The 26579-nt window shown below is 40.7% G+C and overlaps 1 protein-coding gene across 6 annotated transcripts; it reads left to right on the top strand.

The window, feature by feature from the left end:
- The first annotated feature begins 505 nt into the window (after positions 1-505).
- Positions 506-26488, top strand: LOC106145812 (bactericidal permeability-increasing protein-like). 6 transcript variants are annotated; one of them, XM_065039481.1, is made up of 17 exons: positions 509-995; positions 1310-1360; positions 3679-3804; positions 6095-6206; positions 8324-8452; positions 11884-12042; positions 12771-12834; positions 12922-12982; positions 14356-14447; positions 16296-16469; positions 17440-17493; positions 18496-18666; positions 19290-19357; positions 20782-20824; positions 21902-21965; positions 22996-23072; positions 23613-26488. In XM_065039481.1, the coding sequence occupies exons 2-17, from the start codon at positions 1342-1344 to the stop codon at positions 23688-23690; spliced, it is 1491 nt and encodes a 496-aa protein (XP_064895553.1). In that variant the 5' UTR covers positions 509-995; positions 1310-1341; the 3' UTR covers positions 23691-26488. The 6 variants fall into 6 exon arrangements, with proteins under 6 accessions (XP_064895565.1, XP_064895553.1, XP_064895532.1 ...); XM_065039460.1 differs by having other exon boundaries at positions 514-995; positions 21899-21965; XM_065039467.1 differs by having other exon boundaries at positions 535-995; positions 11887-12042; positions 21899-21965.
- Positions 26489-26579: the final 91 nt, after the last annotated feature.

The following is a 26579-nucleotide window of genomic DNA, read 5'->3' as shown; positions in this document are numbered from 1 at the left end:
ACCGGCTTAAGAGCACCCTTACAATTCTTAGCTGTGAGGGCAGTGCGCTGTGCAGAGCTAGAAAAAGAACATGGATCTTTTTTTTTTGCTAAATGGGCTTTGGTAAAAATGAGCATCATAGTCCTGGCTCAGGTGCTAGGACAGGGCAGATGCAGAGGTCAGCAATGTGAACTCAGTAGATCCAAACAGTGGAAAGTGTTCGTTTTCCACCAACTCATAGGACAACTGCTTCTCAACATAGTTATGCATTGTTAACAGAATCTTTGTAGGCTTTGCAGCTGGTATTTATTTTGTAGCCTGGCATGGATTAATAGTTCTCTGGCAACTCTGCTCCAAGGCTTTGAAAGCTTTTATGAAAAGCATCAGCAGGCAAGCCATGCTCAGGAAAAGCTGTGGTAACACAGCAAAGCCTCAGAAAGATTGAAGGGGTCCCAGACCTACCCACAAATATAACCTGTGGGAACAGGAGTGGCCGTTGCATCCTATAGGTTCTGTTTGAAGATTTCACTGAGGTAGATCACCTGCTGCCTCATGAGTTGGGAAGTGGGTAGCATTGCTTTCCACACTGAATGGAGGAAATCATGAACAGGAACTCACTGGAGTTTTTCTTTTCCCATGGATATTTCCAGTGGTTGTGGAGAGGAGATAACTTGTTTTTATGTCATTCAGCAAACTCCCATCTATATAGTTTACCGGTTTCTTTAAGCATTCCTGCCAATGTATCTCTCCTACCATATAAATTTTGTATTCCTTTACTGTCAGAGGTGATTTTTCCATATGGAATATCAATGTATAGGAAGGGTTAAAATCTTGAAGCTATTCAGTTCTTTTTGCTTTGACATTGTTGAGTGAGCTGCAAGAAGCCTACCTGTTCTTGAGCATGCTGCAGAATAACTAGAAACAATGGAGCAAGGGAGAAACTGAAAACTCCAGTTCCAGTTCTGGGCTAATAGCAGAATTATTTGTGAAACTGAAGAGCTCTTTCTGGACTTCAGGTTGGGTAGACACTGTATTTGCTATCATGTTTGAGAACTGGTTGTCCTGTGTTTGTTAACTATTGAGGTTTCTTTTCTGAATTTTTGGGCTGCAACTGTAGAGTTTTGTGCAGGACTGAGGCAAGACAAGGACAAAAATATTTTTCAGAGATATTCTATTCTATTACAGAGATTGGTCAGTTTAAGTGTGTTTTTATGGCTGTGTTAAACATGTACAAGACAATGATAGTGACTTTTTTTTGTTTTTCATCAGAAGCTGTATTAGTTCTTAAGTAGATTTCAGCTGTAATCTTTATTGCAAAATTTATTTGAAGTTTTTGCAGGCTATTCACAAAGGAGAAACCAAATGTGGTATCTGCAGACTGGTAAGTAGAGTACCTCATTAGGGTGAGACAGGTACACAGACTGAAACAAAGGAGTTTTTAATCTTTTTTCCTCTACTTAAAGTAGTTGAATACACTATCTCTGAGAAGACAGAAGAATTAAGGGAGTGATTTACATCAATGAATTGGTTGATGCATGCTCAGTTACTGAAGATAAAAATCAGAGCAATTTGTCTGCCATCCATTGTCATCAACAATGCAATTGGCAGCTTTGATTTAGACTATCAGGCAGCTGACAGTTTCCATCTCTGTCTCAGTCATCTGACTAACCTTGTACAATCAATTCCAGCATCTGACAGAAGCTTGGGGCTTTGATGAAACCAAGAATATCAGCCTGGGAGTGCAAAAGTAAAGCTTGCTGGTTTGAAAAAGCAGTATGAAACGATACTGACTTTTATTGCCATGGCAGTTCAGTTGTTTGTTCTTTCATCTTCTTGCCTGGCATGCATTTAAGAGCCAAACAAGAACTTATTAACTACAAAGCGCTGTAGTGACTACGATTGCTGTTTTCTGATCCTCAGTGGGAATGAAATTCATTGAGAATGAAGTACTTCACCTGCACCGATGCTTCCAGCATCTGGTAGATATCTGAGTACTTTATTGTTTGAAAAATCTGTTTGTCTGGTTTTACATTGATTTTTAATTGAACCTTAATAATCAGGGTAAAACATGGCATGTTTGCAGGAAAAGCTAGGAAAAAGTTTAAGATCTGTGACTCCAACTGTCTGTTCTGCCTAATGCAACATTGCTGCCTTAAAGTAATTCTTTACTTTGAGTTGCTAAAAGTAGAGAAAACCAGAAAAGCATAAGAACTAGAGATGGAAATACCAATGAAGGGGGAGACTTTCAATATTTTGTCACAATGTCAATTATGTTTTCGGAATGTTTTTTCCCTGAAGTCACTTTTTCTTGCATACTGTCTTGGGGTCACTGTAAGGATTACCTCAGAGAAGCGATATCAGGACAATATTGATAATGCATTTTGCTTGTTGCATAGTTCATAAATCCACCAGAGAGTGGTATATTGTGAGGTACTGGGTAGATCTTGGATTTGCAACTGTTTAGAGTCTGACCTGATAATATTCATTCCAACACAGAAGTAAGACTACCAAAGGAGTTTGTTGTTGGGTGTTTGCTTGTTTGTTTAAATGCATTTGTATGTTTTCTGGCAGATAATAGAATAAATTGTCAGAATTTTTCAAGATAATATGGTACTTATTAGAAATCCAGGAATTATCTCATAGGCTGGAATACCTGGGATACTAGCAAGACTTTTTTGCTACTGATTAATTACCATGGTTTGTACGTGGGCAGGTACCACAATCACAATCAGATATGTTAGAAAATGATGTGCCACTCCTCTCAGTGGTAAAGCCAGAGTAAAGTTACCATAGACCCCTAATAAACAATTTCCTAATGCAGCACTAGGAAGACTTGGAAGTGGTCTTGAGAAACAGTATTGTTATTTCTAGGAAATTGAGCAGTAGCTGTCATTGGTAGTGAAAATCAGGATGAATGCAAGAATTTTAAACAAAGAAACCTTACTTTTGTACCAGGAAAGTTTATCAGAAAGAAATAATTTGTCACAACTTTTGTGAAGCTGTGTTGTGTGGTTACGTCCCACCACACAGCAGCTCACGGTCTCGCTTTGCACTCAAAGACACTGTGCTGCAGGCTCATGCCAGGATACCCTTCTCTATGCCTGGGTGATCACCACGTAATTCTCACGTGAGCTTTGAATTTACCCTTGTGTTTCCTTCTCATAGGACCTGATTTAGTCAGTCTCATGTATCAGCATTTGGATTGTCAGAGGTTTGTGTGTAACAGGGAGGGAAGTTTTGTACTGTATTTTATTAGATCAGGTGACTTAGATTAAAAACTTTTGGACTCACAAATCTAATATATCCTAGGGGGTGTGTATATAAAAAGGGTGTTGTTCTATAGGAGGACAGACCTGCTCCTCCTTGGCTGGGATTGCTCTGTCATGTTCATTCTGCAAGAGGTAGGACAGATGCTAAAATAAACCAGCCAAGGTGTAGGAGTGGGGAAAGCACGGAGTAGTGGAGCAGAACCATTCAGCCTCATCAACAGCTAATGCCTGCCAAAGGGTTCTCCCAGTAATCAGAAATCCATTTCTGCTCCCACACTGACTGCTTTGTGCAGTAAAATCATTGACTAAACCTCTCTTGACTATCCAGCCTTGTTCCAATTTCATTGAGAGAAGTGATGGACAGAGATTTTTTGCAACTCATGGTATGCATCATTTATGATCACATTTGCATCACAAGTGTTGTTAACAGGTCCCTGTGACAAAGGTGAGAAGATGCCAAAGACATGGTATTCTTTCCTGCTGTGTTGGCTGTCCGTGCCACTTGAGGCTAATCCTGGTCTTAAAGTGAGGCTTACTCAGAAGGGGCTGGACTACGGTATGTCTAACACTGCCAGAAGTTAATTTATGATAAATACGCTATGCTCAGAATATAGTTCCTTAAAAAGGTGCAATGTAGAAACAAGTTCCTTAAATATTGAAATAGAATAAATTCCTTTTGTCACCTTACACCAGGAACACTCTTTGTCTCTTATTTCATTTATTTCTTTTTTGTGCAAATTTATCCTTGCATTGGTGATTGCATTTTCCTACAGTCCAACAGAGAACATGCCTCATATTGTTCCACTTTCTTGGAATCAGAATGAGATGGTCATAAAATTGCTTCTTTTTTTAAAGTGTCAAAAATATGATTGAAAGTGCAGTGTTTAATTAAAGATAATAAGACATAATTGGAAAAAAGCTTATAATTTTGGAACAGCCATGTACCTGTACACCTTTGCACTTATTCCTCCATTTGGCATGGGATAGCATTTGCACATGCCATTCTTTAAAAAAATCTAGTAACTGTCTGCCATAATTCTGCCTTTTAACAGAATATGAGCAGTTTCCACAATTTATTTTCCTTACTCTTTCTATTCATGTTAACTTCCACTGTTTCTTACCTTAATCCATGGGTGTGGAGAGCACACAGTGTAATTTCAGTTGTTTACAGAATTAATATTAATAATAAAGGTTAACAAGGCACAAATTCAACAAAGGCTGGGTCATGCTAAGGATTAATCGTCATTTAAGTACTGAACATGCTGACAGGTAAACAATGGACTTGTGAGATGAAAAGTAGAAGCTCAGGGTTTATGCCTTTGAGATGAAAGCAAGGATCAGGTCCACTTATTTCCCTTTATAAGCATTGTTTTAAGGGCTTTTGAGAAGTTAAGGAGTGCAGGGCAAACATCGGTCACCCAAAACAGAAATTATCTCCATATCTTTTTATGAGACACAGGATAAATTGCTCCCTAAGGATCTCTCATGCCGTTAGAAATGAGAATTCAGCCTATCTCTTAGTATGAGCTCAGCAGTTTTTATGACATTCAGCGTGGCCTTCAAGTGCCAAACAAACAAAATTTGCACACCTCTGCATTAGTAGTAACAACAGACATTAACGGGGTGCCTCCCAAAAGTATTTCTCATATTTGAAGAGCATGGTGCCTGTCATTGTCGTTTCCCTTAATATGAGATTTGAAGGCTGAGGCAATAGATCCTGCCTGCACCCTCCTTGCCTGCCACAAGAACCTTGAGAGAAATTACATCTGGGATCACTGACTGCCTTCACTTACAGTTGTGACAGAGCTTTAAGTTATTTCAGTCAGAGCCCATATTTTGCTTCGTGGGCAGGAATTCCCAGGGAACCATAAATTACCTCTCCTTCATAAAAGATGCATTTTATAAAAACTGTATTCCAGTGTTATCATTGATTTAAATTCTTTGCTTTTTTAATATACTGAAGTCTGAGGGAGGAAAAAAAATAGATATTTTGTGTTCAGCAACTGTGAGGCCAAAAGCTAAACAAACTCATGCTAAAAATACCTGAAAGCAGGACATAATTCAGTATTAAAGTTTTAGCAGATGAGCAAAAAGAAGGGAGACACAAGTAATTTGGGATTTAAAGATGTTCTGTGTGTTGATGACAGGGTCTGTGTGGATTATCACTGCACAAGTGGCATTGAAGCATTCAAGAAAGCAGGTATTCCTTAAAGCAAGGAGAGAAGGGAAGGAAATAAATCAGAATCAGCAGCATGGTGTAATGCATAAGGTGCAGTGGCAAAACTTATGTACTCTGAAAGGGGAAGAAAACATTTTAAAGTATTGTTTTTAAACCACAAACAACTTCCTCTACACAAACAACAATCCAGATAGTTCTGCATTTGACATACCAGCATGACAGATGCATATATCACAATTTTTGCTTAAATAAACACTACATATAGAAGTTGTCGTGTTACTTCTTAACTGGATTTTTCATTCAACAGCTATGAGACAATCTAAGGTAAAGATGATGACCAAGTGTTTCCCAAGGCTATCCACATTGTGAGTGAAATGAAGGAAGTAGTTTCAGAAACCCAACAAGAGTGCTAGAATATGAAATAGAACTCAAGAGTTGAGACGATACTGACAGATGATCTTGATCTTGGATTAAATGATTTGTATGTGGGGCTAACAGAAGTTATAAATGGGCATAGAAGTAGTTGGAAGGAGGTCTAGGTAAGGATCATCAGAGCGTTACAAGAACTGTGTTAAAAGTGATGATTAAATTATTTGGCAGTATATCTGGACCTTTAGGTGGCTGAATCCAGTCTGCAAGGCATGTGCTTTCTTCTGTCCCCTTGTAGGCAGAAGGATTGGGATGGAGCTCCTGAAACAAGCAGTATTGAGAGAGACCTTCCCAAGCTGGAGTGGGCAGGAAAGTTTCTCATTTGTTAAGGTCAACTATGTCATTTCCAGGTAAGTAAAAGAAATAACATTTCAAAGTTTTAGGATGAAACAGCTCATTATTACTCCATAGTAATAATTCTGCAGCCATTTTTTTGTTCAGTGTAAAATTTTAATGATTCATCTAACTCTGTTCCCACTGCTCAAACATTGATTTGTTTTTTAAGTGCTTCCTTCTACCTCACTCAGACATGAGCTTTAGAAAGCTTCTGAAGGAACACCTTGGCTGGTTTTTTACTACGTTTGTATCAGAGTTTGAGGCAACACAGGTGTAAACACAGCTATGATACAGCAGGAGAAATGGGTGGGAAACAGGGTGGAATTAGTGCTATTAATTCTGCTGCTATGAAAGACTTGTAGCAGTAAAAACAATTTGTTTGTGTTTGATGAGAAAAAGCTGACGAAGGGATAAGATGACAATGTTTGCAGGCGGATGGTGTATCTGGGTTGACATGGCAGGAAGATGACTATTACAGAATCTTTTGGGATGGATTTACAATGGTAAATCAGCATTTTGATTGGATAAGGATTGACACCTATTTTCTGCTGAGGAAAATCATCATACCAGGAGCAGCTGTTAGAAAAACAGTCTCACAGAGTTTCCTACAATTTCTCCAAATAAGGAGACAAATAGAAAAGCAGGTTTTTCTACAGCCTTCAACCCCATCTTCCAATAGGCTAAAACAGAAAAACGGAAACTTCTGGTGTTTGAATATTACTTTCGAGCCAAACTCTGCTGCTCATTAGCATTTTACTTCTTTTTCTTTACAAATTACCCAGAGCAAGAAATACCAATCTGGGAGATTGCATGTACTTTCTGCTGGACAGGGCCTGCATCCTTTGTCTATACGCAATATTTTCCAAATAGCCTGATTTCTGGCAGGCTTCACTGTATTATACCATCCTTGTGACCTTAATTCCCTACACATCTGAAGGAGCTGTGTTTGGACAGGCTAGAAATGAAGAGACTATGGGGGTTGAGGTGTGTGTGTCTTACTGCATGTCTTCCACTATGTGCTGTGTGGTGATTATAGAAAATATGGAGCCAGATTCTTCCTGGAGGTGCACAGGGAGAGGATAATGGGCAACAGATGTAAGTTACATCAAGAAAAGTTCCCATTAGAAGTTAGGAAAAAATTCTTGGGAGCACCAGAACGAGGGCCCAAAGAGGCTGGGGAATCTCCACCTTGGAGGTGTTCAAGATTGGAGTAGGCAAGGCCTGACTTGGCCCAGCTTTGAGTAGGGGGGTGAAACAGAATATCTCCTGAGGTACCATCCCAACCTAAATTATTATATGATCTTCAAGACGCCGGGTCATTCTCCCAACCATAGTTCTTGAAATTGGCCATTTTCCTAGTGGATAATCTGATTTTAGCGCACTGCAAACAGGATTACTAAAGGCAGCCTTGCTGCCCAAGATGTTATTGGAAAATTATGGTCATTTTACCTAAAAGTAGCTGGTGCCTTCTGCCCTAGGGAAAGTAGATTAAAGGCATTTGTTTCAGAGATCTCTGCCAGATATCAGGAAACAATGAGGAACGTGTACTACACGATAAGATTACAGCTGATATCTTTATAATATTCAGCTCAGTTCAACACACCCATTTGCAAGACAATGTCCTTGAGGATCAGAAACATTTGTTTTGGCAGGGAAATCTTCAAGTAAGATTTTGTTTAGAAAAATGGATCCTCCCCAGAGCCTTTTGCTGAGACAGGGGAGGGAATACAGAATGAGGAAAGAGAAACTTCGATGTTCTTCAGCAAATGCTAGCATTCAGACAACCTGGATTTATTTATAGATGTAGCATCTGGGTTTAACACACACTTTTTTTCCCCTAGCAAGAATGTTTCACTTTAAATAGCTTTTCTTCCAAGGGAAGGTTTTTGTTTTGGCCAGGCATCCTTTTTTTCCCTGGGAAGATACCAAGGATTGTTTTTCCAAGGATGCTACTAAGTGTAATGGTACAGGTGTCTGTCTGTCCTAAAATATACAATGGTCAGTCATTTCTGAGAAATTCTTTTACCGAAGCATAGACTTTGCCTTTTATAGCAGAAGGGGTTTCAGTGATCAGAAGTCCTGTTTACTCTTTTGACATGCAGTCTAATATCTCCCTTTCTGTATTCTGTAGGCTCAGAATTAATGCTGTAGATTTCCCAGAAACTTCTGCTTCCTTTATTCCTGACACTGGTATTAGTCTGTCAGTGGCAAATGCTTCTGCTACCATCAGTGCAGACTGGAGAATGAACACGTGGCTGCTGTAAGTATTGTACAGTGCAATGAAGGTGCAGGGGGCACCTCTGGGAGAAGGATTGCAAATGAAAATCAGAAATCTAGTTGGCAATTATTATTTTTCAGGTCAAATATGCTTTATCATTTAACAACAATCTATTTGAATAACCTTCTAAAGAAGGAAACATCCTCTGCCAACCAGTGCTTTGGGGTTTGAGGATTTTTTTGTTGGTTGGTTTTGTTCATTTTTTTGGTTTTGTTGTTTGTTTGTTGGGGGCGGGGGGCGGTGTCTTTGTTTGTTGCTTTTTTTCTTTTTTTAATTATTCCCTTCGGGAAGTATCTGGTCAGACATCTGTTAGCATGCTCAATTTGCCCAGACTCTGTATTACATGATATTACATGAATATTCAGGACCGCAGAGTTTGCAATGGCCACGTTTGTTATTTTCTTTGCACAGTATAACTGGAAGGTTGACTCTACAGCTAATTATCTATTTGCTGGTACAGTGTATATTGTCTTCCAAAGTTGTCCTATTAAAGAAAGGGCACTGTCAAAGCACCAAACATTCAGAATGTTGAAAACTCCAGAATTCGACTCGCTGTCAAAAACTGACTTAGCTTCATGAGCCTGTGCAGTATCAGATTGTCTTTAATGGCATGGTTGCATGGTGATTTTTGCAATTTTATCTCAGCATTTTTGCTATAGAATTTTAGTATAATGTTATAGATTTTCTTGGGGGCTGGAGGGCTAAAACTTCTGGGATATCAGAAAAGTTTGCAAGGTGCTGATCTCTACAATTTGGGTTCATGAAGTAGCTGGTAACAGCAGTAGGTGTTGCTCTATTTGCAAGCCAGATAGTACAGCAAGATGGATCACCACACCAGGCTTCAAGTTTCACAGCATGTCCTGATCTCAAAAGAGCACAGACATGCAGTTCTGCATTTTGTCTCAGTACTAGTGGCTGGAAACTGCTGTCACTGTGCCCATAACCTGTCTGTTGTTCCTTCTTTTAGGAAAAGGAAACTGTGTTCAGCAGGGCAAAGCAGTTGTTCCCAAACACCTCTCCCTCTTGCTGAAGGATAAGGACATGGGCATAATCTAGAGAGACCGCAGATGTATGAAACTCCAAAGACTTCACAGACAGCAAGGGAAACAGGGAGCTTGTATGCAGGATTTGGCAGAGCAGATCATAGTGGAAGTGGTCAAAGCTGGTTTTGGTGGAGTGTAGGGGGTGAAGGGTTTTTCTTGCCTTTTTGAGGGCCAGAAGGAACAATCTGTGCTGCTCTGTTCAATATGATGTTTTGAGTGGCTGTAGGTTTAGACAGATCCAGAATATGCCCTACTCTTCATCCCATCCGTTCCTTAGTCCTACATGTTGCTTTCAGCATAGCAGACTAAGAGGGGCCAGCTGAAAATGAGCTTTCCAAGAGAGACCATTGACAACCCCTCCTGGGCTGTTTCCAGGGTCAGTAAGATGGGTCTTATCACAGCTTTTGAGTTATAATAGTGTTATCCCTGCTTTTCCAGCTCTGACTGTAGCCCTCCTCTCCACTGTGTCCCAGAGCACTCTGCCAGTCACAAAATCTCCTGGCAGGCCCTTTGCTCCTGGAGTCCTGGAGCTGAGACCATGCCTTGGTGAATCAGGATTCCTCCTGAAGAAGAGCTCATATAAGGGTGCAGGAACAGAGGACCTAAGTAGCTGGGCATGTCCTTATCTCCTAAGCAGCCCAAAAAGGGAGTAGGAGGACTGAGATCCTTTTGCAATGGTCACTCTCTCTGAAGTATGGGTAAACCTGGGTTGTAAGGATCTCTGGAAGTCATTTTGTCCAGCCTCCTGCTCAAAACAGAGCAGTCACCAGACTAGACCAGGTCAACTGTCTAGTGGTGATGCTTAGCCAAGGATGGTGATGCCACAAGCTCTCCAACTAACCTGTCTCATTGCTGCACAACCCTGCAGGCGTGCAGAGCCACAAAGATGATTAAGGGAGTGGAGCATCTCCCTTATGAGGAGAGGCTGAGGGAGCTGGGTCTCTAGCTTAGAGGAGACTAAGAGGTGACCTCATTAATGTTTATAAATATGTAAAGAGTGAATGTCATGGGGATGGAGCCAGGCTCTTCTCGGTGACAACCAACGAGAGGACAAGGGGCAATGGATACAAACTGGAACACAGGAGGTTCCACTTAAATATGAGAAGAAACTTCTTCTCAGTGAGGGTGACAGAACACTGGAACAGGCTGCCCAGGGGGGTTGTGGAGTCTCCTTCTCTGGAGACATTCAAAACCCACCTGGACACCTTCCTGTGTAACCTCATCTAGGTGTTCCTACTCCGGCAGGGGTATTGGACTGGATGATCTTTGGAGGTCCCTTCCAATCCCTGACATTCTGTGATTCTGTGATCTGCTTTTCCTAATGGCTTCTGGGATGAGGGTTTGTTTAGAGACTGGAAAACGAGGGTCTGAAGGGTGGTGCTTCCTCAAGATAGCCACTTAATGCACATATACAGACTGAAAGGTGGGATTAAAAATGGTAGTGGTGGTGGGAGGGACTTTGTGACAGGCCATACTACTCACTGGTTTGGTTAGGGGTAGTCTGTGGTTTGTGGTTTGTTTAAAATGAATCTTTTGGGATTACAACTTCTTTCCCCTAGCTTGAAAAATAAAGAGGAGAGCTGAGAAACTCGAGTTTTGAGCTTCATATTGGCTGGGCTCTTTCTCTGTAGTGTGATGCAGCCACTGTAGTAATGCCTGGGAAAAGAAACCTCAGTAATCAGGGTGAAGGGGTGAAAAGTGATGCTTTCAGTGCCAGTTCTGTTACAGCAAATGCAGTTTTTATAATGCTATTCTAACATCCATTCAGCTCTTTGTATCCTGCTTGGTTGGTCTACAGCTTCTACAATTCCTAGCCATAGTCCTAATACCTAAATTTGCTGGAATTTACGTATAAGGATATTCTTGTTGGGGTCTTAGAAGGGTTTTTTACAGAAAGGAGACAAAATGAATGGCTTTGGGGCAGGACAAAGAATGGAGGAATGTGTACATTTTAAAGGGTTATTGAAAATGGTTACAGGAAAGAGGGAAGTGAACAACTGCAAAGTTGAGAAAGGCCAGGTTACAGATGTATTAGCTAACTGGCTTCTGCTACTGCAGTCCCAGAGGCCTTCAGGGTGATCTGTCATGAAGGACTGGAATGTCTTGTGTTGCTGTGGAATTGTCATGTTTTCGCAAACTTGTCAAATCCTGCACAACAGTGGAGAATTAATGTCCTGGAAACTCACACATATAATCTGTTTTTTAATACCATGCATGTCCCTAATCTGCTTTAATCCCTAGAAAACCCATTCTCCATTCTAGATAATAGAAGCAAAAAGTCCTTTCAAGCTTGATTTACAGGTAGTTTTTTAGATTGTTCCCTTAAAGTGGATTTTTCCTTGACTGATGTTGTTTAATTTTTCCTCCAAGCAGCAAAGACCAAGGAGACATAACCGTGTCTATCTCAGGACTGTTTATTGCAGTTATCTTCAACGTGTCAAGGGACAGCACAGGCCGCTTGTCCATGCTGCTACACAATTGCCAGATGACCATTAATAGCATAAAAGTCGAGTTAAATGGAGAATCTAGGTATGTACAGTAGATTTTTCTAATTACTCTGTGGGAAATAGCAGGGTTTGTAGCAGAAGGGTCACTTTTCAAATTTTGAGTTTTAGGGATACAAGTAAGTAGGATACAAGTAAGGACCAACTACCGAAGGCTGTGAAAACAGATTTTTAAATGTCTGTTTTCAAAACCAGCCTCCTTTGCTGAGTGTGTGAAGTGCAGTTAATCTACATGTCTTTGTGCGTATGCCAAAAAATGAGCCAACTAAACATACTGCATATGAAAAAGAATGCCATTTAGGCATATTAAATAATACAAGATTGCAAATACAGGTTTACAGCTATGACAGTGGTCTAGACTGATTATGGCTTTTGACAAGCTGACCTACAATTTCAGAATAAAACTTCCAAAAGAGAGCATGAAACAATGCTTGTAGTTCTCCTCATTTTTATTTTCTAGATTTTTTTTGTCTTACTGAAAGACAAAATGTGGCTGTTTCAGTATTGTTTATCAACATGTTAGCATGAGCATTCACTACTTTGCAGACTGCCTTTTAAGTAGCTCTTACAAGACTGAGAACCCCTAGTGTTTGTCTGAGACACACAAATTAATAAAAAGTCAACTGCACAGTCTACCAATATCACTGTATTTGCATCATCTCATTAATATAAATGACATTGACATCCCAGTCTGCCAGATTTCGTATTTCAATCCATGCTAAAAAGTAATTGTTTCCATTTCCTTCCCTCCAGCTGGATCTACAGCTTTCTGTCTGGTTATCTTGAGAAGCTCATTCACACCAAATTGGATAAAAATGTAAGTTTGCAAAGATGGTTTCAGCTAGTGAAGGGAGGAGATGAAATACAGCACTTGCATTTCTGATTTGTCTCTCTTTTCATATAGCTCTGCCTAAATATCAAATACAAAATCCAAATTATGGATGCACACCTAAAAAAACATAAGGGTGAGTTGCTGAGTAATTTTCATATTGGTCAAATCTATACCTTAACCTATTACAGAGTCCACCCTAGAAATCTTTTACATGCACCTTATATACAATATTCATATTCCTTTTGTATCCATAGTGGGTCACCTATAATCTTTCAGTTTGTTGTTGGTGATGTGTGTTGTTTCCTTAGATTTCTGAGATTAATATTTTCATGCTGATCCTTTGTGCTCTTGATACTGTGGACATAAGAAAACCTGAGATAGCAAACGTCCCTGTAAGATCTCGTAAACTTGGTACGTCTTGTTTTGAACTTGAGTTCAATGAGATAACATGATGCTGCAGGAAGACAGTGTCACACTAAGTATGTTTCTCTTCACATCAATAACAATTCCTGTGTCACTCTTGCAGAGACATGAAGGCAATAGATATGTGTGTCCAAAAAGCAGATACTTATATATAAGATTTTAACTTCTATAATAAATCTCACAGCATTTATTTATTTATTTATTTGTCCTTTTTTGGTTGATGTTGTTTTTTTTCTAGGAATCAGATTATTTGTAGTTTTTGACAGTGCAAATTTACTTAATTCACCTAAGTCATATAATTTAGATCAGAGAGTTTATTCCCACTCTTCACATTGCATTGCAGCTATTTCTGTTATTTGCTATTCTGTTCAGAAGCAGAGTAAATAGACTGTAGTTTTTCCTAAAATGGCCTATACCTGCCATGTGCCAAGCAGTGGCAAATATTACTGAAAACCATAGTCATCAAAAATACATTATTATGCAGCGCATACCTGAACACTTGACGCTCAAGAGCTCTCCAACATGCTCTGTCATATTGAGTTCATAATCTCTATGTGAATTCACCATTTCTCTTTAAACCCATCTGATTTTTATACAGTGTGAACAGACTTTACAGTCTGATCAAAAATAACAAATCAGACTGAAGCTGCATGCGAGCAGCTTTCAGAAAAAGTCTTCAATCATGTTGATAAAGTACTCTCTATTGTTGTGAACAAACATCCCTTGTCGTCAACACTGATATGTGTGAAAATGTGCTAATGTCATCTTCCAAAGTATTTAGTAGGATTTACCAGTGTTTCGTTAATCATAGATGAGTGCAAACACATAACAAAAACAGGGACTCTGCCCTAGACACTCATTGTGAACAACAGAATAAGGCCTGAAGCAGGAGGAATTGGTGAGTTTTTCAGGTGGAATATTCTCATTTTTATAACAAGTTTTTTGTTTTTTTCTTCCTTCTCCCACAATCCCTCTTCTTCAGATTCATCATTTCTATAATGTGTTTGTCTTTAATTAAACCAAAACTGTTTGTGACTTGTTTTTATAATAACAGCTGTTCTGTTTTGTCCATAATTCTTTTAGTCTTAAACCAGATTGATGCCTTTGCACAAATAGACTATTCCCTAGTTAGTTCTCCAGCAGTCTTCAAATCACACATGAACTTGGATTTGAAGGTAATTTGTCTCTAATATCAGTCTTTCTAAGACTCTTCTGATTCTCTTTTGTGTTGATTTGTTTTCTTTCACTACAGTATTACTCGGCCTCTCCAATATTTCATTAGAAAAGCAATAAGACATTCAGACATTTTGGTCAAGAGAATGTTGATTTAGTAAATTAATTGCATTTGTTAATTAATGAAAGCTATTATTTGGAATTAAATTGTTTCAGAGTTGAGACCCTTCAAAGGTGCTTTATAAACAGCATAAAAGTGTTCTTTACATCCACAGCTCTTCCACTGCTGCTTGATCATCGCCTATTACCGGTGCTACATAATTCATGAGGGCTACCAATGTGATTGCAGTCCAAAGTATTTGTTTTGAGGTCACTCAGCATCTTGTATGTATAGGTCACACCCAAAAAAAGAGACTTGTCACAAACAGTCCTTGAGCATGACAAAGCAGTTGCTTTTTTAAACTATTTTTCATCTTTGTTGGCAAGAGATATCTCAGCAATACTCAGCTTTTCCAGCGGCTTCAACAGTCCTTGTAATTCAGAGCATTCCCATGGCGCTCAGAACTAACTTCAGTTAAGAAAGATGTGCTAGAGCTATGGCTGAAATGCTCCCTCTTGGTTATTTTGTTCAGGCAACTTAACTGCCCGCAAAAACATTCTGCAAGCAGGATATACATAGCTTGAAAGTACTAGGCAATTATTTATCAGCTACTCTAGCTAACTAGAACTTAAAGGCTAAGCTTTATCATGCAGACACCCCAATAAGATACTGGATGATTCTTTGTATATCAGTTATTAATCAGTTAAGGAAGTTACTGGTCTTCAGTGCTCCATGGAACAGGCTGATTCTTGGTGGTTATGAATTGCCATCTTCCAGCTCTCTCAACTTTCCCTTTCCCTTTCCCTTTCCCTTTCCCTTTCCCTTTCCCTTTCCCTTTCCCTTTCCCTTTCCCTTTCCCTTCCCTTTCCACCTCTTCCCTTTCCTCCCCTTCCCTTCCCTTTCCTCCCCTTCCCCTTCCCCTTCCCCTTCCCCTTCCCCTTCCCCTTCCCCTTCCCCTTCCCCTTCCCCTTCCCCTTCCCCTTCCCCCCCTTCCCCTTCCCCTTCCCCTTCCCCTTCCCCTTCCCTTCCCTTTTTCCCCTCCCTCCCTCCCTTCCTTCCTTCCTTGCTTCCTTCCTTCCTTGTCAGTGTTTTTCCTGTTGAATCTTTCAGCTACTAACCATTACAGTGTGAGTAATGAGACTACTTATCGTCTGCTGTTACTTTTCTTGTCTTACATGCCCTGTGCGCACATACCTTCTAACATTTTAAGAATTATTTTCTTCATATAAGTGAGCCAAGCTCCCACACCTGTGCAGCACCCAGACTAGGTCTTGGAGGACTGGCAGCTGGGCCGGGGCTAAGCGTTAGGCGGTATAAAAGGCTCCTTTGTGTCTGTCCTAAGCAACTTCCAGTGTTTTTGGAGTGTGCCTGAAGATTTTTTTGAAATGTCACCCTTAGAATTGAATGACCAAACCTGTCTTTGCCACAAGAGAAAGGAAGCTGTGGCCCTGAGGATTTTTTTTGTTTTGTTTTCTCATAGCCACAGTACAGAATAGTCACTTGAATGCTCAAATTCAAACTTTGAATGAATGGAGGCCAGGTTTTCTCTGTGATTCATGTATTTTTCCAAAAGAGCCTGGATTTGCTGATTTTCAGGGCATATCACAAACTTATTTGATTACTTTAGGTTTTCTTTAATATCAAGATTTTCTTCATATTAGGAAGAATTCTTTCTGTTCAACCGCTGTTAATGCACTCTGACAGATAAGAATGTGTACAACTAGAAATACATGATAATGACTCTTTGCAGGGCACCGTCTATCCAGTAGGGAATCACACAGACCCTCCCTTTGCACCAGCTCCATTTGCTCTCCCAAACCAGGATGATTCCATGCTATACCTGGGAGTCTCCAGTTATTTTCTTAAGTCTGCTTCACTGGCTTACTACAGAGCAGGGGCCTTTAACATCACCATATCCAAAGAGGTGAGTATAATTTGCACGTAGTAAAATTACAGCTACAGCAGCATGGATAGTCAGCGAAGGAGACTGACACGCTGTGTTTGCCATTTCACACAGATTTGACTCACACTTCTACTACTTGTAGGAGGGATTCATGACATTCATTCTGGATGCCATCATTTTAAATAGTCAAAGCCTTCCTCAGACCTAAGCATGAACTTCTTGGCAGCTCTGGACAAGGAATGACAGATATGAACATCACAGAGCTGGCATGCAGAAAGAACGAAAAAGAGTTTTCTCTGCATGGATTTCACATAGGAAAGGAAAGGGTGAGACAGGAAAAAGTGTGCTGAAGCCACAGTCTGCTGCATAGACGCCCACAATAAATGTATTTGCTGTGTTGAGAGCTACAAGCCCTCGCACTTAACCAAGCAGCAGAATCAGGGAAGAAGCAGATACAAGGAAACTAAGCTTTCAGCTGTGGGCGAAGAACATACAAGACTTCTCTCAGAAATGCTGTTTCCACACTGGCATTAGTCATCAGAGCTTCCAAGAAGTTTTGCTAACTGAAACAGTGCTAAGAGAGTTTTTATAATCATTGGTGACACAAATGGCACTGAGAAACATCATCACAGTGGTCAGCAGCAAAAGGGCAAATGAGATTTTTGAGTCCCGCCTCTGACAGATTCAGTGTATTTCATCTAAGAAAGTCCCAAAGGCAGGAAGCGAGCAGGATGCCATGGCTGTTCTTTCAGAGAACAATGCTTGTTCACTGGTAAGTGCTTGTGAAATGTGTCCATGAGAAATCTATCTCTCTTCTGACCTGCAGAGCACTGTGTGTTCCCTAGGAATCGTTCTGGGGCAAGGAAATACTAAATTAAAGCATGGGTGGATTATCTAAAATTAAAGTAAACAGGATGTGGGATTTTTTTTCCCAAGAGAAACCTCATTTTCAGGCTGATATAATGATCTAATTTATTTCATTCGTTTACAGCTTGCTACTACTTTCAACCTCAATACCGCCTTATTCAAAGGTCTTGTTCCTACGGTGGGTACTTTTACTTGTAAAGACCTTTTAAGAAAGAGCAATAGCCAATGTTCTGTATGGATACTATCTGTGTACTAGCTCATTTGGAAAAGTTTGAATGAGACAAGGAAACTAAGCTGGTTTATGATTAATGAAACATTCAAACATACATGTCTACCCCATCATAACTCTATGTTCTTCCTAACTATATCAGACTACCCGTTAGTCATTCTCTACCACTCTCAGTGCGGGATTTGCTCTCAGCCTCTGAAACAGTTACAAAGACTTAATTGGTAGAAATCTGTGAGATCAGTCTCCTCTTATTCCTGCTCAAGGCAATGGTGTCTCTCCTGTTGGCAGCCTGACTTCTCTGTGCAGAGATACCTGATTTATGACCACCGGAGATTGTATACAATGGGAAGTAATAATCACAAGGAGCTAACTTTATAAACATGATGCAAGAAATTAAGATACTATGAGATGCTTTAAAAATCCCTAATATGGCAACATTTATTATAAAATTATGAAATTTTGAAAGTTTTGTGCTCTAGGAGTTTCTCTATTTTTCAAAATATTTACTCTTTTGGAAGGCTTTTCCAAATTCTTTATATTATATTTTCTATTATATAAAAGCTTTTCCAAATCCTTTATATTCTCAGGGTAATTTTTTTTGTTGTTTTACTGGAATCGCTAATTTCCCTCATGTCTTTAACATGCAGTGCTAATCCTCACCTCTTGAAATACATTTTTCAGGACCAACCTTTAAATTATTTCTCTATATGTGTTCAGTGTCAGTAGGTCTAAAATGTAATCATTTGTTTTATGGTCTCTGAAGCTCAGAGTGTATGCAGTGCTAATTTCGTCATTTCAGTTGGTGTAATTAAAATGAAGTATTTTCAGTATAGGTTAACTAACAAGAGGATTGGTATGTAGTACCTGATCATGATGCAGGCACAGAAACTGTAGCTTAAGAAAAGCTTTACTCTGTATTCGATATTTTTTCCTCTCTTTGCAATTCCACAGATTGCTCTGAGTTACCTACCAGCGTGCCTGATGCTGCTGAATCTGGTGGCTACATCACCACCTGCCGTCAGTTTAAATGCAGACAGATGCATCCTGCAGATCACTGGCTGTGTAGACGTATTTGCTGTTCTGCCAAATTCAACCACCCAGTACATCTTTACAGGGAACCTAGTAAGTAACATGAGCTAGAAAATAACATTCAGTGCTGGGAGCTGAACAAATCACACAGTAATCTTTCAAATCCTTTGAAAACCATAGATAAGCATAAAAATAGTATATACTGGTCTGCCACATATATGCCTACTGTTCTGTTGTATTTCATAGGGAGCAAACATGCACCACATACGGTAGAATTTAACAGGCAGGTGCAGAGAACTATTTATGAAAGCCCTTCTTTCCATGTGGGAGGTCAAGTGATTATTCAATAATTAATTGTGTTATATAAAAATGTGATTAGTCTTCCTAATTCGTTTGTTACAAAATAGTTCAGTGTGTCCCCAGACATCTTTTCAGTAGGTTGAAAGTGAACCAATTATGTTAACCATGCAAGGACTTAAATGGTCCTAATGATAAGGATGCAATCAGGGCAGTATTATCAGTTTGCTCATGCAATCTCAGTTGCTGGCAGAAAGCAGCAAATTCACAAATTATTTCACTATCTACATGTATTGACCAAATTAAAGTTTAGACATTGTGTTTCCAATCACAAAAGCAATTTCATTTGTGCCTGTATCTAAGACAGTATCTATCTGTGGATATGGTCACAGAAGACTGTTTTGTTTTTTTCCCTGCAGACAGCCAGTACCAGAGCCAATTTGACAATAACCAAACAGAAGCTGATTATCTCATTACTTCTGAAGAGGTAACCAAGGAACATTCAGAGAGCAACATTTATGATCCCAACATTAGGACATGACAGAACTTCATTGCGTCAGCTTGACAGTGCTTGTTTCACCATGAGGAAAAGAAAATGAGTCGCCTTCTTTCTCACAGGGGCTCTAAGATACTTTTGACTGGTTGGCCTAAATCTTGCAGATGAAATATAATAATATTGTGGCACAACCATGTCTCTTGTGTAACATGATGCTACCCCTTGCCGTAGGTTAAATACCTTTCCGGATGACAATGTTCAGTTTATTGGTTATCTTAAAGGCTTCTGCTTCAGTTTGTGCTGATGCTGGAGAATGAAGTTCAGTAGTTTATTTGAGACACTCTAAATGTTGTTGCCATGTCATGTTCAAGCATCAGAAACAGAACTGCAGAGTGCAAACACTGCCCTGGACCACTGTAACTCGCTTTCTGTGTGCCTTCACGTGAGGGGAAGGGAAAGGTGAGACTACATAGCATATACTGCAACAGCAGGCACCATGCCATCAAACAAATGAGGTGAGAAAGGTGTAGTTTGAAGCAAAGCTCAGAGCTTTCTAGATTTCGCTTAGATCATTTTGGTTTTGTGGTTACCTACAGTTATGGGTGTTCTCAGCTGTCTTAAAACAGATTTTATTTGCACTTCAATCTGGTCTGGGTTTACAGCCCCTTTTTCCCTAAATGTACCAGATGGGTAGAGGCACAGACTTTCCAGCATGCAGCCAACACTGGTGTTTGCTCTTCTTAGCTTTATACTCCAAGTTGGGACAGAATTCCAGAATATATAATATTTTTTAACCTATTGCATTTTCATTAAAGTAAAATTTGAGCAGCCTTTTCTTAGTTTTGGTCACTGGACCTTTTTAACAGGAAAAGAGGACTTAGAGTGATCAGAGCCTGTCAGTATAAGCTTAAGAAGTAATGGTGCCACTCAGAGCTTTTGACACAGTAGTGTGTTCTTCCGTTCTCCAAAATGTTGGTTTTCTTTGGGATTATATTTACAGTGATCTGATGATGCATACAGGCATCAGTGGAAAAAGCTAGGAAATCATAATGGTTAGGAATGGATATGAGTTGATTCAAACCATCATGAACATTTGAGGAAAGTGCAGTTCAGCCATTGCAGAAAACTGAAATTCCAGAAGAATTTGATTTCCCAAATCTTAATAGCCACAGCCCAGGGCTACACGGAACTGTAGAAAAAGATTAGTATCAGAAAGATCCCAGTGATTCTAGAATTCATTTGTAATTTTGCCAGTTTTGATTAAAAGCTGTTGGGAATCAAAGAGTATTTGGAAAAGATGAATATGTGAATCAGCAAGAAATCAGTATGAAATTCCACAAGTGAATCTTCAAGCAGGGTGCAAAACTTGTGCTTTCATCCTTTCTAGTGAATCCTCTTTTATTTATTTTCCTCAGGCTCCACTTCTCCCTGCTGCGCTCTACTCTTGGCTTCTCTGACGTAAGTTGATGGTTTTGGTGCCTGGAAAAGGTAGCTGAGCCCTTCAAGGATGAAAGAAACTCATCTGAATGTGTTGCTGGACAATTCTTGGTCTGTCTTGGGGGTATCATCTGCCACTGCTCTTTCTCCTTTGAAATAGTATATTCTCTGCTTTTTGTTTTCCAGTAAGAGGAACTGCCTCTTGGAGTGTTGGGGTTTTTTTCTCATCAGAGGCTCCAAATATTGGGAAGTTATAACCCTGCAACATTAATTGAAACAAAGAGAAATGTCCTCCCGAATCTGCATGACCTAGCAAGTCATCGTTCTGCTCACTTCTGTGTCCAGCAGCACAAAGGCAGGCATGGGGCTCACACCTCTTCTGCCTGTTTCTGACAGCCAGCCTGAATTCACAGCTGGATGGAGTAGGCATAGCAGCTGGAGTGAATACAAACCCAGGCTTAACCTCAGTTTTAGGAATTATCTTGAATCACTTCAACCAAATATCTTAAAAAGGGGAGTGAAAAACAGGGAATAGAAGAAACACCATGCCACTGCTTAGATCATTCACTGCAGACTGAGAAATAGTCAGTGCAACTCTGCAGCAGCTCAGCTCAACCTACATAAGTAAAGGGAGGAGGGTGTTAATCACAGTGGCATAAGACAGCACCAGGACGGGGCAGTTCTTGCCACCCAGAGAACAGTTCACTTCTAAGACCTGAGTCCTAGCAGCGGAAATGGGGTTGAACAGAATTCATTCCTAAATTCGAGGTTCAATCCAGATACTTAACATACAGGGGGGGAAAGCAAAACAAAACCAACCAACCAACCAAACAAACAAAACCAAACAAACAAAAACCCCACAAACTTCATTTTAGCTTATTGTGAGAAAAATGAACACTTCTTTGACGTGCATATTTTACATTTTTCTTCAGCAACTTAAACAAAAAAATATCTTTTTTACCTGACATTTTCTCTGCCAAGCTCTGTTCTGATCTTTTAGCACATGACTCCAGTTCTAACTGTCCATCTACCCTGTCAAGCTGCAATCCCACAGGCATCAGACAATAATCACCATATGTGTCTTCCCCCACACAGCAGATGTCACTGGTGGAGAATTTTCTGTCTTATGCTTTACGGAGTGCGGTGATCCCAGTAATCAATGGTAAGGATTGCCGCCAGTTCGGAGCACAGTTGGTGGGAAAACAAGACTGAAACCCCAAAAGGCAGTGCCCAGCTTTAAAGATTGTGTTATATGGGAAGTTTTCTGTCCATTTGGGTACATCTGGACAGGTCTACTCTGTGCTGGACTTCAGTCCTGGTCCCTCAGTCACCTGGATCAGGGGCTGGGACAGAGCAAGCCTCGGCTCCCTTCTGAACACTGGGCTTGGGTTTCCTTTTCCCTGGATGCAGCGTGGCAGCAGAACTGAGACATCCTTGTGTCTTGTCCTGACACAAAGTCAAGCCATGACCAGAGAATGGCCCAGGCTGGGGAAGCGCAGAAGCACACTTGCATCTTGGGGCTTTGGGGTGTCATCTCTGACTTTATCACCTCCCCCTACCTTTGTGCTTCACCTGCTGCCACAGGCAGGACAACGTAGAAAATCAACCAACTCAGTGGGATGCAGAGAGAGAATGATGATGAAGAAAGAGGTGAAGGTAGAAAAAAGCAGGCTGAAAACTACAGAAGGTGCCTGTGAGCTTAACAGAGGTGAGGAGACTGCTGAGGAAGTGAGATGAAAGGAAAGAGAATGAAAGTGAGGGATGCAAAAGTCAGATGTTTGGAAGAGCAAATAGGAATAAAGCTGGGGCTTGATTCAGGAAAGTAGAGATAGATGAGAATAAGCGGGACCAATAGGACTAGAGGATCAGGTAGAGAAGAAAATGAAAGGAAGATGGAAATTGAGTCAAGTGTGGGAAACAGCAGAAACCGGATCTTGTGGGGCAGATATCTGGAGAGGAGCAAAGTCGGTCAGATCCCAGTGTCAGGCAGCTCAGAACTTGTAAGAGGTTTGTATGCAACTTTTTCACAGGATTTTTTGCTTTTTAGCAAGTATGAATAATGGCTCCCTTGGGAGGCACAAGGCCTATTGGTTAGAGGGAAATTGCAAAACAAATTGAGTCCTTGAGAAAGATGCTTCTGAAGTACATTTTATGATTACATTCAAATATATTTATATTTGTCCTTTTCAAAGATAAACTAGGAAAAGGATTTCCCCTTCCTAACTTGGCCGACACTACCCTGACTAGACCTGTAATAAAAATGAATCAGGTAAGAAGCTCAATTTCTTGTTAAAGAATATTGTTTCTTTTTCAGGCTTGCACATTTGTTTGTGTTTCTGTGTTGGGTAGATATAAATGTTGTTTATAGTACAGCTTTAACTATACACTAGATATAAAATCCAAACTCTGGTTCAGAAATGAGCCTTCTGCCCCCCACCCCTAGCAGTTATAGGTTATCAAGGGTGCACTAGCCCTTTGGGGTGTGCCAGCATGGGGACACCACAAGGACAGCTCTGCTACCCCCAGCGGGGATTCGGAGCATTGAGTGTGTGAGTTCTCACTGCTCTGACCATTCTCTAGGTTCTCTAGGAAAGTTTATAGGCAACCCGAGTGTTTCCGTAGTAAGTGTTACTCAGCCTTTTGGAGAGTTGTATAGAGTCCATTCCTACCCTAAAGTTCAGGAGGCATGAAGCCACTTTTGTCTCCTGCCCTGGTGAGGGGGTTACCATGGGGTCTAGTCCCAGAGAACTGACCCCTGAATATGTCCATCTGAAATTTAAGGTAATTTTACACATTCTTCTTTCCTCAGGGTCATCTGGTGATTTCCACTGATGTTCACTACAAACATGAGGAAGGGGGAGATGAGGACCTTCACAGCCGCCCCTAATGTCCCTTTACTTTTAAACAAAAATAAGTGAAAAATGTAGTCTTCATTCTGTTGGCTTGTAGGGAGTAGATGTTATAACATTAGAAGCATGGTTTTTCATTACTATTTTTAGTGTTTTAGTAAAACTTCATAATCACTTTTCACAAACTGAATCTGCTGGTTTTTAGTAGGGAGTGCAGCTGACAGTGTCAGTAATGCTTTAGAAAACTTGTTGCAGCCTAATAAGGAGTGACTGGTTCTTTTCACTAGAGTTATAGACACCACATTTTATTAATTTTATGAACCGCTTCTTGCATTGTTTAATTTATCTCCATTAGTGTTAGCAAAACTTTGTATATGGAGTGAGACCTTATTCTTCATAAGAATTTCACAATTTGTCCCTTTGTAACTAGATACCGAGAGTGGGAACAGATTTATAAAATACAATGAGTTATCATTGAATTATAGAATCATATTCATACCATCTAGTCCAGATGCTGACTCAAAACAGGACTAATTAGATCAGGTTGCCAAGGGCTGTGTCCAGTTGAGTCTTGAACCCCTCTAAATATGGAGGTTTCACAACTTCTCCAGGCAACCTGTTCCATTATTTAGCTACTGTCAGAGTAAAATTTTTTTCCTAATAAGTGTTTCCCATGTTCCACCTTGTTTTGTTGCCTTTTTTCCTATCACCATATACTTCCAAGAAGAGTCTGGCTCCACTTTCTCTGTATTCTCTGATCAAAAGTTGTAGACAACGATAAGGTCTTTTAAGCCCTCTCTTCTCCAAACTGAACAGGCCTGATCTCTCAGTCTTGTCCTGTAGGTCACGTTTTCCAGCCTCCCTTGGTGGCACCTGCTGGACTTCATCCAGGATGTCAATCTCCTTCTGGTATGGGGGTGCCCAGACTGGACATAGTACTCCAAATGCAAGTGTTAAATAGAGAGGAAGGATCAGTTACCTGGACCTGCAGACCTATGTTCAACTTGCTGTCCACTAGGACTCCCAGATCCTTTCCTGCAGAGCTGCTTTCTATACAGCCACCAGCCTGTACTACTGCAGGGAGTTATTTGCTCCCAGATGCAAGACTCCACACTTGCTTTTGTTAACTTTATGTGGTTCCTGTCAGCTCGCTTCTCCAAGTTGTCCAGGTTTCTCTGAATAGCCCTCCAGTATGTTGACTGCTCCCCCCAGCGTGCTGTCATTCACTAAGTTGCAAAGAGTGCACCCCATCCCAGCATCCAGGTGGCATTAAACAGTATTGGTCACAGTACTGATTCCTGTGGGACCTCCGCTAGTTACTGGGCAACAGCTGGACTTTGCTGATCACAGCTCTTTGATTCTGGCAGTCCAGCCAATTTTCCATCTACTTTCTCCAGCCCATATGTTACCAACCTGGTGAAGAGACTAAGGGAGACTGTGTCAAAGGCCTTGCTGAAATCAAGGTGTAGAACATCCACTGCCCTCTCATTGTCCACAGTACCAGGCATCTCATCACAGAAAGCAATGAAGTCAGTCAGGAATCATCTGCCCTTGGCAAACCCATGCTGGCTGATCCCAGTCACCTTCTTATCTTTCAGGTGCTTTAGAAATAGCTTCTCAGACATTTTGCTCCATAACCTTCACAGGGACTGATGTGAGACTGACTTCTCATCATCAGCCTCCTTGACCTTGAAGAGAGGTGTCCTGTCTTGCCTTTTTCCAGTCATGACAAACCTCTCTCAGGTGCTTTTGAGGACTTTTGAAGGTGATAGACAGCAGCTTCACAATGACATCAGCCAGGCAAAACCTTCAGCTCCTCCAGATGTATCCTGTCTGGTCACATGGATTTGTGTATGTCCAAGTGGGTTAAGTGATCCTGCACTCTCTGTTCCCCTGCTGTGGGTGCTGCCTCACTCCCACAGACTCTGCTAGGAGCTCAGTGACCTGGGAGGCCAGGGGACAAGCCTTGCTAGTAAAAACAGCCTTTTCTATGTCTCTTGTCATTAGTCCCCTGGCCCACTGAGCAATAAGCCCAAATTCTCCTTAGCCTTCCTTTTGCTGTTGATGTACTTACAGAAACCTTTCCTGTTGCCCTGCTCCATCTGAACTTTGGTTTTCCTGACTTCATTCCTACATGTGCAAGCAATATCATTGTTCCTTACAAGTAGCTGGCCTCAGTTTCCATCTTCTGTATGCTTGCTTTTTGCTCCTGAGTTCACTCAGGAGCTCCATGTTCATCCATGCTGGCCTTCCGCCACAGTTGCTCAACTGTCTGAACATTGTAATGCACCCTTCTTATGCTCTGAGGCAGCCGCCCTTGAAGATGAGCCAGCTCTTCTGTGCCTCTGGTCTCCAGGACAATTTCCCACAGATTCTGCCAAGCATGTCCCTGAAATCTGCTCATCTGAAGTCTATGGCTGTAATCCTGTTTTTTGTCTTGCTTGCTCCTCCCAGGATCTGAAACTCCACAGTCCCATGCTCACTGCACCAAGGCTGCCCTTGGCCTTTACCTCATCCAGCAGTTCTTCCTTGTTTGTGAGTAGCTGCAGCTATTTGAGGGTATCAATCTCCAAATAACTCTGTACCTCTTGTATTTGTAAAATGGAGCTGGAAGCTTTCTTTTGTCTTATGTCAGTGTCACCAGAGGCACGCAACCGGGACGTATTAAAAGTGTATGGAAAGGAAAACCAGTCTAAAAATGTCACACTACAGGAAGTTCACTTCCAACTTGGGACAGAAACGTGACTTGCATTTGATTTTTAGCCAAATCTGTTTATTTATCTAACTGGCTGCTACAGTTCTTACTATAAATAAATAAATAAATAAATACTGAAATTGAACAGCAGTAAATTACAGCAGGGCTTCCAATTCATCGTATTCTATGGTAGGTGAAGGGTGACTAGAAAAAGAATGGAAGAAGAGGTCAA

Source organism: Columba livia, chromosome 1 (assembly GCF_036013475.1).
Source record: "Columba livia isolate bColLiv1 breed racing homer chromosome 1, bColLiv1.pat.W.v2, whole genome shotgun sequence".
Taxonomy (NCBI): domain Eukaryota; kingdom Metazoa; phylum Chordata; class Aves; order Columbiformes; family Columbidae; genus Columba; species Columba livia.
Note: the sequence above shows the minus strand (reverse complement) of the source record. Positions and strands in the feature narration are given on the sequence as shown.